General features: G+C 34.4%; 1 protein-coding gene across 1 annotated transcript in view; it reads left to right on the top strand.

Annotated features, from left to right (window-relative positions):
* Positions 1-1,465: 1,465 nt before the first annotated feature.
* Positions 1,466-16,371, top strand: part of fam20ca (FAM20C golgi associated secretory pathway kinase a) — an 88,411-nt gene continuing 73,505 nt past the window's right edge. Inside the window, exons 1-4 of the mRNA XM_073842977.1 lie at positions 1,466-2,429; positions 5,483-5,485; positions 5,541-5,712; positions 14,086-14,164. Of these exons, the coding sequence (XP_073699078.1) occupies positions 1,881-2,429; positions 5,483-5,485; positions 5,541-5,712; positions 14,086-14,164 (803 nt within the window). The 5' untranslated portion in view covers positions 1,466-1,880. The remainder of the gene's footprint in view (positions 2,430-5,482; positions 5,486-5,540; positions 5,713-14,085; positions 14,165-16,371) is intronic.

Genomic DNA, 16,371 nt, shown 5'->3' with positions numbered 1-16,371 from the left:
TCTTCAGATTCTAAAAAGGTAAGAAAGAGAAAGAGAACCTTTGACTCTTTGTGGAGCCAAAAATGGTTCTTCTATGGCATCGCTGTGAAGAACCCTTTGAAGCACCTTTAATTTTAAGAGTGTAGTTGTATCTCGGCCAAAAATTGTCCAATCCTAAAATCCTAAAAATTAACTCTTATGACTGGTTTTGTGGTCCAGGGTTGCAAATAACACCATGCGTGCACAGACCAAACATCTTTCTTATGATATTAGCAGCGGCACCCAGACATGGATACTGTAATTCAAACAGAAAATCCATAATGAGGTCGAGTAAAATTACTTTTCTGATTTGCATCACGTTTGCGAACACTTCATGGAGCTCAAAAGGTGATGTTCAAGAACAATCACCCATTGTTTCTGGCATAATTGCATAGGTTTCCTCCCATTATATTTTTTCTAAATTTAACATTTAAATCAAATTGATTAAAAATAGAACATTCTCTCACATCACCTCCAGCTCTGTTAAACTTTAATTAATTTTGAGACATCATTTTTCAACTGCTTGTTTTGAGTCAGAAATAATCCTTATTAGGACAAAGCAAAGAAGAAAAAAAAGCTTTCTCATCAAAATGCATGCCCTAGACATAAACCATTTTCAAAATACTCTTAATCAAGTAGTGATATGGCAGTGATAGCTTACTGACGATTGCTTTGGTTTTCAATCCACCTGTTATGAGGCTAAAATTTGAAAATCTGTTTAACCTAAAACTGCTAAAACCAGCCTAGGCTGGTTGGCTGGTTTTAGCTGGTCAACCAGCCTGGTTTTAGATGGTCTTAGCTGGTCAGTCTGGGAAACCACCAGCTAAAACCAGCCTGGCCAGGCTGGGAGACCATCTTAAACCAGCTACTTCCAGCCTAAACCAGCTGTGACCAGCCAACCAGCCTAGGCTGGTTTTAGCTGTCTTTTTCAGCAGGGTAACTATAAATTTGGGAAATTAATTTTAAATTGTCTGTAATGTACTCCAAACCTCAGCGTCTCAGCGTTTATGGAGAGTTCTTGCACATCGCAACAATATTCACTGACTCACCCTTGTGTTCTTCCAAACCTGTATGAATTTTCCTCGGGAAAACAGGCTTGAATGACACGTTTTTCATTTTAACTGAGATATACATACAAAATACCAAAAGCCTTTGGTTCATATATTTACTTTAACAGTCATAAAGTGTCTACTCATCTGTTAAGCATTATATAATAGCTGTCCATTAATGGAAGTTAGAATAGTGTTCCCGCCACGGATGCCCAGCAATGTCAGTCTAATGCGCATCGGCGCCCTCTGTCTTCACAAGAGGGAGCTGCACTGACATTCCAAGCCGAATATCTTTGAGTCGCTCTTCCTTGAGTCTCATGGACTCAGCCAATCTGAATGCTGTGACGAGGAGAGGCAGGATCCCAATATTTAACACACAGGGCACTGATACATCTACACCTGTCACTGACTGCTCCTCATGAAGAACTAATGCACTTTATCTCCCTCTTCACATACTGAAGATATCCACACATGGGACTGCCGTTCCGACATCCGTGCGGTTCTTGAGAAGTCACAGCGGCGATTTCCTCGTGTTTTGTCATTATTTACCGGGACATTTAACAGATGCGCTTTATCATGAACCTTTAAGGATGCGACAGGACATCTGATCCTCACCTAGAAATCAAACGCGCTACTCGCAACTATGCCGAAAAGATACATGATACATCTGGAAAACAGCAGGATGTAGAAGAAGATTTTCGCACCTATTTGAGCATGGATCTCCCATCATAACGCGGATTACAGCAGGACACCACATGCGCCCCTGAATCTCTTTATTACAGTCTGTATCATATTGTGGCAAGTGCTTTAGGTATGAAGATGATCCTCTTCCGTAAATTTCGCGTGTTGATTTTAATGGTGTTTCTAGTCGCCTGCACCATGCACATCATGATAGACCTGTTACCCAAGCTGGAGAAGCGCGCTGCGGGATCGGGCTCCAGCGCTGGAGGTGGAGGCGGCTGCTCCTGCGCTCACACACCGGGCGAGGAGCCTCGATCCTGGGCCAAACAGCGCGCCAGAGCCGCCGAACCAGGCTGGCCTAATAAACACTCTTTGAGATTACTGCAGGATTTCAGCAACGAACCCAGCTCCAATCTCACTTCGCACTCACGGGAGAAGGTGACGGAGAGAGCTGAGTCTGACAAGAGAGTGAGACTTAGCTCGGAGAAGAGAGGTCTGATGAGAGACACGGCGAGCGGACAGAGGCAGAGAGCTGTCCAGGGTTCCTCCAGACTGAAGGCGCTCTATGAGCATCCCCTCTATAAGACCGACCTGCCTCATCTCTCTGAAGATGACACCTTGTTCAACCTCAACAATGATATCAGATTCTACCCCAAAGCTGGCGGACAACAAGAATGGCAAGTGCTTCTCTAAACCATGTGCAAATTAAAATGAGATTTTAAGTCTTGGTTATGTGCATATTTAAAAGAGACCGGTGCTAGTTGATATTGAACATTACTTTATACTTTAGAGAAGATGTTTGTTTTTCAAACAAAGATAATCTAAAATCAGTGTCAATAAACTGCAGGTTGCACTTAGTGTGACAGCATATCTGGCTGATGGTTCATGAGGTCTTGTTTGTTGACAAGTATAAGAAAATAAGTTAAAAATAAAAAAATAAACGTGTGCTTAGAAATATTCCCAGCATTAAAAAATGTGACAACCTGCCCCAGCCTTAATTCTAAAGAGATAAGATAAAGAAAAACAGTGAAGGTGGAAAAGAAAAATGGAAAGTGCTACATTAAAAGGCATATATATATATATATATATATATATATATATATATATATATATATATATATATATATATATATATATATACATTATATACATTGTTATGAATGTGAATTTTATTTGCAATTAAAATATGAATGGAGACTGGTTCTAGTTGTTGTCACAACTATAAGATTTATAGTGAAAAATCCAATTAAACAAAATGTAAGTTTTATCTTGCCGTGGTTTTGAATGTTGGTTTTAAGCACCTACAGTAGTTACCAAATGTCATATTATGATAATTTGTGTGTTTTGTATTTTGCCGTTTCCTATTTAAATGTAGCTGAAAAGTATGTTCAATACACTAAATAGAGATATTCTGTGGACAATTACTTTTTTCACTTTGAATAGTAGATTGTATTTGTGACCCTGGACCACAAAACCAGTCATAATGGTCCATTTTCTTAATAAATAAGCTTTCTATTGATGTATGGTTTATTAGGATAGGACAATATTTAGTTGAGATACAACTATTTGAAAATCTGAAAATATTAAGAAAGTCACCTTTAAAGTTGTCCAAATTAAGTTCTTAGCAATGCATATTAGTAATTAAAAATTAAGTATAAGTGAAGATATATTTATGGTACGAAATTTACAAAATATCTTTATGGAACAATAATTTTGACCCAATGTATTTTGGGCTATTGCTACAAATACACTCGTGCTACTTAAGACCGGGTACAGGGCCATATTTGTGTTGTCTCCCATTGTGACAACATGCCCCAGTTTAGTTTTTGTTATGGTCAAGTGTGTGCCTATAGAGAAACTGAAGAGTGTTGAAAATGTTTATCCCAAAGCACCAGGGAAATTAAAAATCGCAAGAACTGCTTAAAAACACAGCTAAGAAAAAAAGTTTTTCACATCAGCCCCTGGGGTCATAATTTTCTCATTCTGAGTAAGTAATAATCATAATAAAGTCAGATTCTCAATGGACATAGAGATTAAAAGCAATAATTTAGAAGAGAAGTATGTGTATTTTTAAATCTAGAGGTAAAAATAAGAGCGCATGTGTTGTGGAAAAGACATGATACTGTGGCTTGGGTGCTTTTTTTTGTAATATATTTTTCCAGTCCATACTGACTCATTGTGAGTGTTAAAAGCTTTGCTGCTAGGACTCATCTATGTTCCTCTGGTGTGATGTGTTGTTTTCTTCAGAGCTGTCAGATGCATTAAGCTGAAGGGGTTTTTGTTGGTGTCATGCCCTTTGTTTGCTCCTGTGTCCTTTCTTTTTGTTCTTCACCCGGCAAGCTCTCGCGTCCTCTAGGGATATCTCAGGGATAGTTTATTCTCACTGCCTTTAACCATGCCTGAATTAACTAAACATGCCTTTTAACCATGCCTGGCTGATCCAGACCCGGATCAAGATGAACTAAACATGAACAGTTGAGTTAAAAGGCAGGGTTTTGTTAATCACTGAAAATGCATGTGACAAGTCTGTCATCCAGATGCTGTCACATTAGTGTTTAATATTCCTTTTCATGCTTTGATGGGACATGTTTTAGTAGACTGAACTCATGCTACTGTATTGTTGTGGGGTCAGTATGTATTCAGTTATCACATACTGCTTTTGTGGAGTAATTGTTGGAATAAATGTATGGAATAATTGTAACTCAAATGATGCTGAATTTTCAAGCACACATAGAAAATACACTGGAAGCATTGCAAACTACACGATCATAAAGTCCTGCTCACCCCTTGGATGTTTTATTAGGTTTCTAATAAAAAAATAAGTGCACTTAATTGTATTAAATGTGCACTTACTGTACTTCAATTCTTAAAAGTGGAATAAAAAACTGTTTTTGCAGATAATATAATATTGATGAAATAAGTTACTTAAGTTTACTTAAAGAGAGACACTTTCATGGCTGTTTTTAACACAGTTAAAGTACACTTTTATAAAGTGCACTTTGCAAAATGTCAAATTAAAAAGTTTACATTAAAGTGCATTTTAAATCATTATGTTTTAATAATCTTTTGTCTTAATTTCTGAAGTACATTTATTTAAATGACTACCATACTAACATACTAGGCCTAGTAATAATACAGAGTCCAGCTAATCTAAAATGCAACTGTATAATATTATATTAAACTAGATTAAATATAAATGCTTTAAGATTTCCTCAAAATTTGATACCTTTTTTCTCATAAAAAAAAATAAATTAATTCACCCAAAAATGAAAATTCTGTCATGAATTACTCACCTTCATGTTGTTCCAAACCCATAAGACCTTTGTTTGTCTTCGGAACACAAATTAAGATATTTTTGATGATATCCAAGAGCTCTCTGACCCTCCATAGACAGAAAGGGTACTACCACGTTCAAGGCCCAGAAAGGTACCAAGAACATCGACAAAATAGTCCATGGGACATCAGTGGTTCAATCGTAATTTTATTAAGTTACGAGAACACATGGACTGTTTTGTCAGTGTTTTTGGTACCTTTCCAGGCCTTGAACATGGTAGTACCCTTGCTGTGTATGAAGGGTCAAAGAGCTCTCAGATTTCATCAAAAATGTCTTAATTGGTGTCAAAGACAAACAAAGGTCTTACGATTTTGGAACAACATGAGGGTGAGTAATTAATGACAGAATTTTCATTTTTGGCTGAACTAACTCTTTAATGTGGTTTCCTATTGTCAGTCAGCATGTTTGTTGGTAGTAACTAATACCCTCCACCGTCCTTTACCGACAGGCATAACGAGGGGAACGTGGAAGAGGAGGAGTACAGTCCGACCGGGGAGGCCACTGCTGAGTCATATCCCAACTGGCTCCGCTTCCACATCGGGATTAACCGATACGAGCTCTACTCCAGACATAACCCCATCATCGGAGGTCTGCTGAAGGACCTGGTCTCCCAGAAGATCACCAGTGTAGGTGAGTTCGGGTAGAGGACTTGCTCCTGTTTAATGAAACACCCCAGCTGAAGTGGAAAAGCTCCCTGCTTTGCCATCCCAAAAACAATTATTGCCAAGCGGTTTAGAGCCATTATAGGAATGACATGAGCCAACTAGGTCAATGGTGTGCAAAGTGTAATTGTGGCTAAATTACAATGAATTTTGGAGGCTTTGGGGACTTTATTGGATGTATGTGTTGTGTAGTGTTTGTGTGCGAATGTGAATGGAGAAACTGGGAATATTTTAGAATATTACCCACTTTCTGTTAATAGAGTACACTGTCACATTAATTTATAAAAACATTAGACATACAAATCCCATGTTTTTAGTAGATGTTACAGTTGAGGTCAAAAGTTTACATCCCCCTTTCAGAATCTGCAAAATGTTAATTATTTTAGCAAAATAAGAGGGATCATACAAAATGCATGTTATTGTTTATTTAGTACTGACCTGAATAAGATATGATACATATAGTCCACAAGAGAAAATAATAGTTGCATTTTTAAAAATGACCCCGTTCAAAAGTTTACATACACTTGATTCTTCATACTGTGTTGTTACCTGAATGATCCACAGCAGTGTTTTTTGTTTAGTGATAGTTGTTCATGACTCCCTTGTTTGTCCTGAACAGTGAAACTGCCTGCTGTTCTTCTGAAAAGTCCTTCAGGTCCCACAAATCTTTTGGTTTTCAAGCACTTTTGTGTATTTAAACCCTTTCCAACAATGACTGTATTTTGAGATCCAACTGAGACAACTGAGGGACTCATATGCATCTATTACAAAAATATCAAATGCTCACTGATGCTCCAAAAGGAAAAAAAACATGTATGCAAGAGCCAGGGGGTGAACTTATTTTGAACAACTTATTTTGTCTTCTGGGAAACATGTAACTATCTTCTGTAGCCTCTGAAGGGCAGTACTAAATGATAAAATATGATATTTAGGCAAAATAAGAACAATGTACAGTACAGACCAAAATTCAGGTGTGTCCAAACTTTTGGTCTGTACTGTAGATATGAATTTAACTGAAAAAATATCTTTCAGGTGGTCAAATAGCAAATAGCAAATAGTGGAGCTCGGCAGCAACCTACTGGTAAAAGTTATTTGTAGTTGTTTGTTTTTTTACTTTTAAAACTGGATTTTCCAAAAGATGGGCAAAAATCTTACACTAAACCATGTGAAATTATCCATGTTATCCCCATGAATTAAAGTTAGAAATGTGGGTCTTTTATAAAGTGAATTTTACATAAAAAAGCAGTTTTTGTGTAAAAACCCATTTAAAAATATTTATTTATTAATTTATATATATTTAAAAAATATCACTAACCCACTGAAAACTGCACAAATGTAGAGTAAAAACTTTAATAAACAGAAAAATATACAGTACAAACCAAAAGTTTGGACACACCTTCTCATTTATTTGAATGAGAAGGTGTGTCCAAACTTTTGGTCTGTACTGTACACATCTCCATTCTGTTCAAAAGTTTTCAGCCCCCGGATGTTATATATGTTACTTAATTGTACATGGCTGTTATATATTTTACCTAAATTATTGGCTTGAAAACAGGTTATTTTAAACACACAGTTAAAGGTTAAAAATGTATTCAAGTTTGCCAGGTTAAACCAAATTCTGTCATGAAATTCTAGATGGCGCAGGTCATTAATGAAAACTAATGGTAATATTCACAGCGTTAAACTACTTGGTTGTAGCAAGTGCAGCCAATGAGTTTGCTTCTTTTACATTTAAATAGCTGGTTTCATTCACTAGAGCTCTGAAACCCTCCACCTCCCCAGCTCCACCTGTATATATCTGCTATGGGTTATTACGTGCTATTTGTGCAGCAGCAGTATGTCTTAAATACTCACGAAAACATACTTGTTGGAAAATACGCAAAATAAGTACAATAAGTACATATCGCTGTAGTTTCCAACAGAAATATCCACTGAGTGGCACTAATAGAGAGTTTGTTTTTCCCCCAGAACTGATGAACGTACATACACTCTTAAAAATAAAGGTGCTTTAAAATGTTCTTCACAGTGATGCCATAGAAGTAGTGCTGCTTTCGTCAATGAAAATTATGACTAAATATCGTCGTCAACGAACCTTTATCACGTGACGAAAACGAGACGAAACAAAACGAAAATGCTGGTCATGTGACGATGACTATAATAAAATGTATAATGCAATATCGTTGACGAATAAAAACGAGACTAAATGTGGTTTACAAAATAAAAACTATGCTAAAATGTCTCTTCATTTTCGGCGACGAAAACTAGACGAAACGAAATGTTATAACGTTAGATTGATGTGCGCATGCCCAGTAGCCAGAGCTGTATCCCTACTATCCTAAACCGCAGGCGACGTCACTTTCTTAAGCCCCACTCGCGGAATTATTAGAAGACGACTACAAACAAAGTTAAATTTGACACAGAGAAAGGGACCGATGGCTGGTCAGCTGTGGTTCGTCTTTGGGAGAAAAAGAAGAAACGACTCATACATTTTTTCTTACTTTTTAGTAGTGATGGGAAAATTAAGCTTTTCGAAGCACCAAAGCGTTCCCCTCAACTGGATCTAAAAAGCTTCATTACTCGAAGCTTTTCAACACGTTGTACACTAATGACATCTTGTGGTCACTTTTGCGTCCCAGATGTCAAAGCGATTTTTGGACAGTTTCACATAATGAATCAATTTGTGCTACGAAAACCATAAGAAATATTTTACGTACACTAATTAATTAATCTGTAAATAAACTTATAAAAGTACAAGCACGATTTGTGTAGCCATAGATGATCAAAGTAAATTAAGAATATTGTTAAATTGACTAATATTATTAGTAATCAGAAGTGCTTTTGAAGCGGGAATTACTACAAAATGAACATGCACAAAACTACACGTACATATTTATTCGTATTATGATTTATTCTTAATAAAGAAGTGAATGACACTTGAAACCTGCACAAGGGGTTCGTGTTGTTTGAATCAGAATACGAAGCAGTCACGTTTGTTAAACTTGAATGTATTTTTTTCTGGCATTGTCATGTGATGCTATTTTATTTATTTTATTTTATTTTATTTTATTTATTGTTTTTTATTGTTTTTTTTATTTCAATTTATGTGTGTGTACTTCTAACATGTTTGGTAGGTAAAATAAATGTTGTAATTTCAAATTAGAGCATCTTCCATGTCTGGAATGGATGTATTCTTGAGCTTATAAGGTAACAATAATATAAGATAACCTTGTTTGAAATGGGTTTGGCAAAAAAAAAAAAACCTTTGGTTTCGTCTATACTACTAGGTACTTATACTACAATTTTCATTGACTAAAAATTGACTAAATGTCATCAGTTTTCGTCGACTAAAACTAGACGAAAATAGTCATGGGTAATTCTGACTAAAATAAGACTAAAATGCTCAGACCTTTAGTCGACTAAAACTTGACTAGACTAAAAAGAGTATGAACATGACTAAACTAAAATGACAGCTTCACACAAAGACTAGACTAAAACTAAAATTAAAATCGGCCGCCAAAAACAACACTACATAGATGAACCATTTAGTCAAAGGTTCTTTAAAGAACCATCTGTTTCTTACATTTTTATAATCTGAAGAACCTTCTTTCGCCACAAAGAACCTTTTATGAAACAGAAAGGTTCTTCAGATGTTAAAGGTTCTTTATGGAACCATTTAGACAACAAGAACAAGGGTTCTTCTATGGCATCGTGAAGCACCTTTATTTTTTAAGAGTGTAGGGTACCATGCTAAAATCTTCAGAGAATTGTCATGATAGACATTTATTTGTGACTATAAACCAACATTTTGTCTCAAACTAGTGACTTTTTTTTTTTATAACCTAGGGTTTGGGTTAACATTTTGCAACTCCAACCCCGTTACCAATTGGATGTAGAAAAAAAAAAGTTTTGTTTAATTTAGAACATTATACATCATACATATTTGTGTTGGTAAATGTTCTAAATTATAGTAACAATGTCACAAATCTCTTACTAAATAAAGCCGCTAATGCCATATTTAGTCTGAGGTTGACATTTCCAAAGGTTAAGCCGCTTCTTTCCCTCTTCATTTGCTGAAAAGGAAAAAACTCGAATTCAATTTTAAGAGTTTCAGACCCTATTTTGCCTCCCTATTCGTGGAAAGTGCCATTTGGAAGTATTTTATTTAGAAGCTTGTGCGGTGTACAGAATGATCCACATAGACATGTTTATGTGTGCATGCACTCAGGCACTTGAGATGGCTAGTGAACATCAGGACCTATTTCTGTAGGCAGAATGATGGCAGAAGCAGCACACGCACACATCCTTTTATTCCCAAGAGAGAGTGTGATTGACAACTACTCTTCCTCCATTAGTCTCTGAAAGTCCACCTGAAGATCTTACATGACTTATTTTTTCCAGCCCTGTGCAGTCTGAGACATTCTGAGACATCTGTATTTTGATGCACTTATAAAACAGTCTCTGAATTCAGAAACTGTAACCACAAACCTCACATGCTCTGTGCTTCATATGGTAACATCTACATGAACTGGATTTCTTTCAAGTGAAAATAATATTTAATAAACCTGACAGAATTTTAATAATTATTGGAGTAATTTCTGCACTGAAAAAAAAATGCTTTTCTTACTTAGATTTTTTTGTCTTGTATCCAGCCAAAATATCTCAAAATTCTTAAATCAAGAAGAATTTTCTAGTGAGTGAAATTATTGTCTTGTTTTCAAAGTCAAAATTAAGCAAGTTTTTGCTTGAAACAAGCAAAATAATCTGCAAATGGGGTAAAAAAAAAATTTTCTGTTTGAAATAAGATTGTATTTGCTCACCCTATTGGCGGATTATTTTGCTTGTTCTAAGCAAAAAAATAATAATTTTGACTTTTTTTTCTGAAAACAAGAAAATAATTTTTACTCGTCTAAAAAATACTTCTTGATTTAAGAGTTTTTATATATTTTGGCTGGAAACAAGACAAAAAATCTAAGTAGCTGGTTTCATTCACTAGAGCATTTTGCAGTTCCTCTGAAACCCTCCACCTCCCCAGCTCCACCTGTATATATCTGCTACGGGTTATTATGTGCTATTTGTGCAGCTGCAGTATGTCTTAAATACTCACGAAAACGTACTTGTGGAAAAATATGTACAATAAGTACATATCGCTGCAGTTTCCAACAGAAATATCCATGTACATGCACTCTTAAAAATAAAGGTGCTTTAAAAGGTTCTTCACAGTGATGCCATAGAAAAGCATTTTGAGCAGTGTGTGTCACTAATGTCACACTTTAGATTAAAAAAATAATATAGTTTAAAAGAATATACTTAGCTGTGAAATTAATGACATTTAATTGCATGTTATTAGCAATTAAATTGAATTATAACTTAAAAGCAATTAGCTGAACTTGTGTGCTTTTTTGACCTAACTTCATAATTACTTTGTGTACTGCCATATTACAATATATATATGTATGTACAGTAATTACAAATTTTTTTATGATAAAGTTAGTAATTAGTACATTCAAATATATTAACTATTTACTACAAATACCTTAATTATAGTTTTCTGCATATTAAACAGAGATAGAAGAAGATTTAACTTTAAAAACATCACTCTTCTGCCCCTATGGTACAAGAATTGCCTTTGTTCACTTTTTACAGTGAGCAGCCTCCGGAACAAATAGCACTTTGCTGGAGGTAATTTTAGTCATATTAGGATTAATTAAGGTTATAAATTTAGCACTTGGTGAATTACTCTCTTGCGATTGCAGTGCTTTCGAAAAATTACTCAAAGTAGTGTTTTGCTGGAAACGTTTAGCAAAAATAGGACGGATTTAATCAAAGAAATAGAGCAGTTCTCTAGGGATCGAAGTGAATCGAAAGATGTGCGGTTTAACAATACTTATTTGTGTATGTGTAGACGCAGATATGCTAGATAATAACACTAAGAGCTACGGCATTATGGCTTCGTTCCAACTGACGTGTCTCTGCTCAACTAATGAGTTCAATAAGACTTTACTGCTGCAGAATTGCACAGGTGCCCTCTGGGGAAATATGATACAGAATTTTCGGATTACTCAACGTAAAGCCGTATCAGCCATCTTTGCTGTCCAATCTCATTAATCAGTCTGACAAAAAAATGTTTTCTGCTGATCTAAGGTCAGTTTCCTGACTTTTCTCGAGGTTTTAAGACTTCCAGAACTAGACTGTCTGGATCTGGCACTTGAAAAGAAATTGCGACATGCACTGACACAGCCCCTGCTGGGAAAGCCATGAGAAACATCACTTCACTGTAGACAGTATGCTGTAATTTTGGGGGATTATTCGCTTTGTAGTAAATATGATTTGTTGTGACTAACTTAAGCTGCCAAAGGCCCATGCACACACAAAAAGCTTGTGTATACTTGTGAGGGACTTCATTTGTGATGAAACTCCCATATGGTTCAATGGTCCATACTTATGAAAGACTGTTTACCTTTCTTTGAAGGGATATCAAGGGTTATTTAGTAGTTCTTAGGTCACCGTGAAGATGTTTTCCATGCTTACGAAGATTTGGCAATCACACAGTCCTTAAGAAACAATCACAATTCAAATAAAATTAATATCATGTAGTGTAACTAAGAAATAAATGCGTTTATTTAATTCAAAGTACAGCAAAAACAGAACAATTTCGAAATATTTTTACTATTTAAAATATCTGGTTAATATTTTAATATATTTTAAAATGCAATTTATTCTTGTAATCAAAACTAAGGTTTCAGCATTACTCCAGTCTTCGGTGTCACATGATCCTTGAGAAATCATTCTAATATGCTGATTTGCTGCTCAAGAAACTTTTTTTTCATTATTATTAATATCAATATTTAAAACACTTGAGTGCATTTTTTTCAGGATACTTTGATGAATAGAAATATCCGAAGATCAGCATTAGGCAATCAGCATATTTAATTATTTATTTATTTATTTAAATATTTATTTATAATATATAAATATTTTTTTATAATTTTTTTATAAAAAATTATATATGTTCTTCTTACCTTTCTATTCATCAAAGAAACCTAATGAAATTATATTCAGCTGTTTTCAACATAATAATAATAATAATAATAATAAATGTTTTTTGAGCAGCAAAAATGAGGCAAAAATTCCACTTGAAAATCACAGGATTAAATTAAAATTTAAAATATATTCAAATAGAAAACAATCATTTTAAATAGTAGACATATTTCTAAATTTTACTGTTTTTGCTGTACTTTGGATAAAAAAAATGCAAGCTTGGTGAGCAGAAGAGACTTCTTTAAAAACATTAAAAATATTACTGTTCAAAAACTTTTGACTGGAAGTGTACATCTATAAATATAAATAATGCAAACGATATTTAATTTATTTTTTATTGTTTTATGTTAATGTTAATTATCATTTAATAATGAATGATGTATTTTTCAAAGTAAAAAATAATCATGATTAATTCGTAATGTATTATTTAATACATAAATCTTTAAGTGTTTTGGTGGGTTGTATCATATGTATGACTTTTTCCCACAAAAAAAAAAATATGATAATAAATTTTAATTCAGGAATTGAACTTTTTTCATTCTAATGTATGTACAGTATTAATTTCTTTAGTATTAACTAGATGCTATAGTTTTTTTTTTATAGTAGTTTACTATTTTTATGTTCTGTTTCATTTCAATTTAAATAAATGTTTCAGTCATTTTTCTGTGTTTTTGTCATTTTTAGTATTATATTTTTCTGTCTTAGTATGTTAGTACAGTACATCAAAATGAGAAATGTTGCCTTGGGAACTATCTGAAATATTTATATTATTGTTTATTTGAAGTATTTTTATATAGTTTTAATTTTAGTTAACTATAATAACCCTGGTGTCAATTCAGGTCATCATTGACCTTTGATTTTTAATTTGAAGCACCCAGAAACCATCATACTGCGGTAACTCACAAATGTGCACCATAACCCATTACTGATGTTTCAAACATGTAACTCTTTCACTCTCATAAACAGCAGATGGTTGCTTAGCTAGTCGTGGGAATCTACATATATTCATGAGATTTGCTGACAGCCTGACAAAATGCACTAAGAAATCACCACTGCTGTTTACAAGACTGCAAAACATCACAGCTGATACTTGCTTGTGTGAGTTAGAGCGAAAGCTATTTAGCATGAACGCTGGAAGAGAAGATTGTGTCAGTGTGTGTGTGTGTGTGTGTGTGTGTGTGTGTGTGTGTGTGTGTGTGTGTGTGTGTGTGTGTGTGGGTGGGTGTGGGTGTGTGGGTGTGCATATTGTCTTGTTTTTAGAAAGCTGGTCGGCTGGTGTTTAGTAATTATGTTGCTTTCACAGCTATGAAGTCAGGTGGCACTCAGCTGAAGCTCATCATGTCATTCCAGAACTACGGACAAGCCCTGTTCAAACCTATGAAGTAAGTGATATTGCAGTCTTTTATTTTTTATGAATGCACGCCCAGTGGAGAACCTGTTTTTTTTTTTTTCAGAATTTACCCTGTCATTACAAGTGTATTTGAGAGGCGTGGACTAAGCCTTTTGTGTTTTAACAAAAACATCTTGTTCTGCTGTTGGATGTTTGGCGTATGTACAGTAGATGCAGTTTTTCTGCATGGGTAAAATATGAAAAGTATGTTAAAAATAGAATGGGGTCAAGAAATGACGCACAAATTTGTACTTGCATATTTTTATTTTAACTTCTAGGCCTTAAAGGAATAGTTCACCCAAAAATGAAAATTCTGTCATTTTTACTTACCCTCATTTCATTACAAACCTGTATGTTTTTTTTGTTTGTTTTTTTCCTGTGTAACAAAAAGAAGATATTTTGAAGAATGTTGGTAACCAAACAGTATGGAAAAAAATGTTGAGTCATTGGGTCCTAAAAAATGACTGATTACCAAACTTCTTCAAAATATCTATTTGGTTTCCAACAATCTTCAAAATATGCTTTTGGTTACTAAAATTCTTCAAAATATATATATTTTTAGTAACGCACTTTTTTAACCAAAATATACTTTTGGTTACTAAAATTCTTCAAAATATATATATTTTTAGTAACGCACTTTTTTAACCAAAATATACTTTTGGTTACTAAAATTCTTCAAAATAAATATTTTTTTGTTACCAACATTCTTCAAAATACACTTTTGGTAACCAAAATTCTCCAAAATATATATTTTTGTTAACAACATATTTTATTATTATTTTTATTTATTTATTAAATTTTATTATTTATTTATTTTGTTGTTGTTTTTTTGTTTTGTTTTTTACAAAATACACTTTTGGTTCCCAAAATTCATATATATATATATATATATTAGTGGTGGGCCGTTATCGGCGTTAACGTGCTGCGTTAACGTGAGACTCATATCGCGCGATAAAAAAAATATCGCCGTTAATCTATTCTCAAAGTTGGGTTGGGAGCTGGGTCTAAACTACGCAAGATATGATGACTTTCACCTTGATATTTTAGCGCGGATGACGTATATCTAGTTGAATTGCAATGTAGGGGGCGAGAACAAGTCTTCAACTTCTGTGAAATTACCACATCAAATGAGACGCGCAGACATGGATGCAGTTATGAAGCCGCTTCAGGGCAGGTGCGTGCGTTGCTAGACCCTTTTTACTGGGGCACGTGCCCCAGTGAAAATCTGCTGTGGCCCAGTAAAATCTCAAGTTTGAGTTATAATTTACTTTGATAATCCCGAAATAAAGACATTAAACTATATGCAACAACTGAATTGACGCTTCTAAAAGCAACGCAGTTTATTGGAAGACTATGCACGCAGATAGGCTATCCATACCCGCGCGCCTGTGTATTTTACGGGAACGCGCACGTCGTACAGCCTTTTGCGCAGAAGTACTTGGTTACACAAGTTTGTATAGTTAATTGTGTTGTAAATGCAATTGTCAAGCAGTTTGTAATGCATTTTGGAAACAGGAGATGAGCGCCTGGTCTAATGCGCCACCTGGCTTGAGAAACCCGTTCTCAAAGACTTACTTTTAGTCATTATTTGGGTAGCACACATATTCTGAATGCCTTCAGCAGAATTTAAATTAGCCATTTTAATCTAGATTAATCTAGATTAATTTCAAGATTTAATCTAGATTAATCTAGATTAAAAAAATTAATCTATGCCCACCCCTAATATATATATATATATATAGTACAGACCAAAAGTTTGGACACACCTTCTCATTCAGGTGTGTCCAAACTTTTGGTCTATACTGTAGATATGAATTCAAAAACTTGTGAAAAAATATCTTTCAGGTGGTCAAATAGCAAATAGTGGAGCTCGGCAGCCACCTACTGGTAATAGTTATTTGTAGTTATTTTTTTTTTTACTTTTAAAACTGGATTTTCCAAAAGATGGGCAAAAATCTTACACTAAACCATGTGAAATTATCCATGTTATCCCCATGAATTAAAGTTAGAAATGTGGGTCTTTTATGAAGTGAATTGTACATAAAAAAAGCAGTTTTTGTATAAAAACCCATTTAAAAAAATATTTATTAATTCATTTATATATATTAAAAAAATATCACTAACCCACTTAAAACTGCACAAATGTAGAGTAAAAACTTTAATAAACAGAGAAAAATATACAGTACAGACCAAAAGTTT

Source organism: Garra rufa, chromosome 1, assembly GCF_049309525.1.
Source record: "Garra rufa chromosome 1, GarRuf1.0, whole genome shotgun sequence".
Classification (NCBI taxonomy): Eukaryota; Metazoa; Chordata; class Actinopteri; order Cypriniformes; family Cyprinidae; genus Garra; species Garra rufa.
This window is presented reverse-complemented; position numbering and strand designations above follow the sequence as displayed.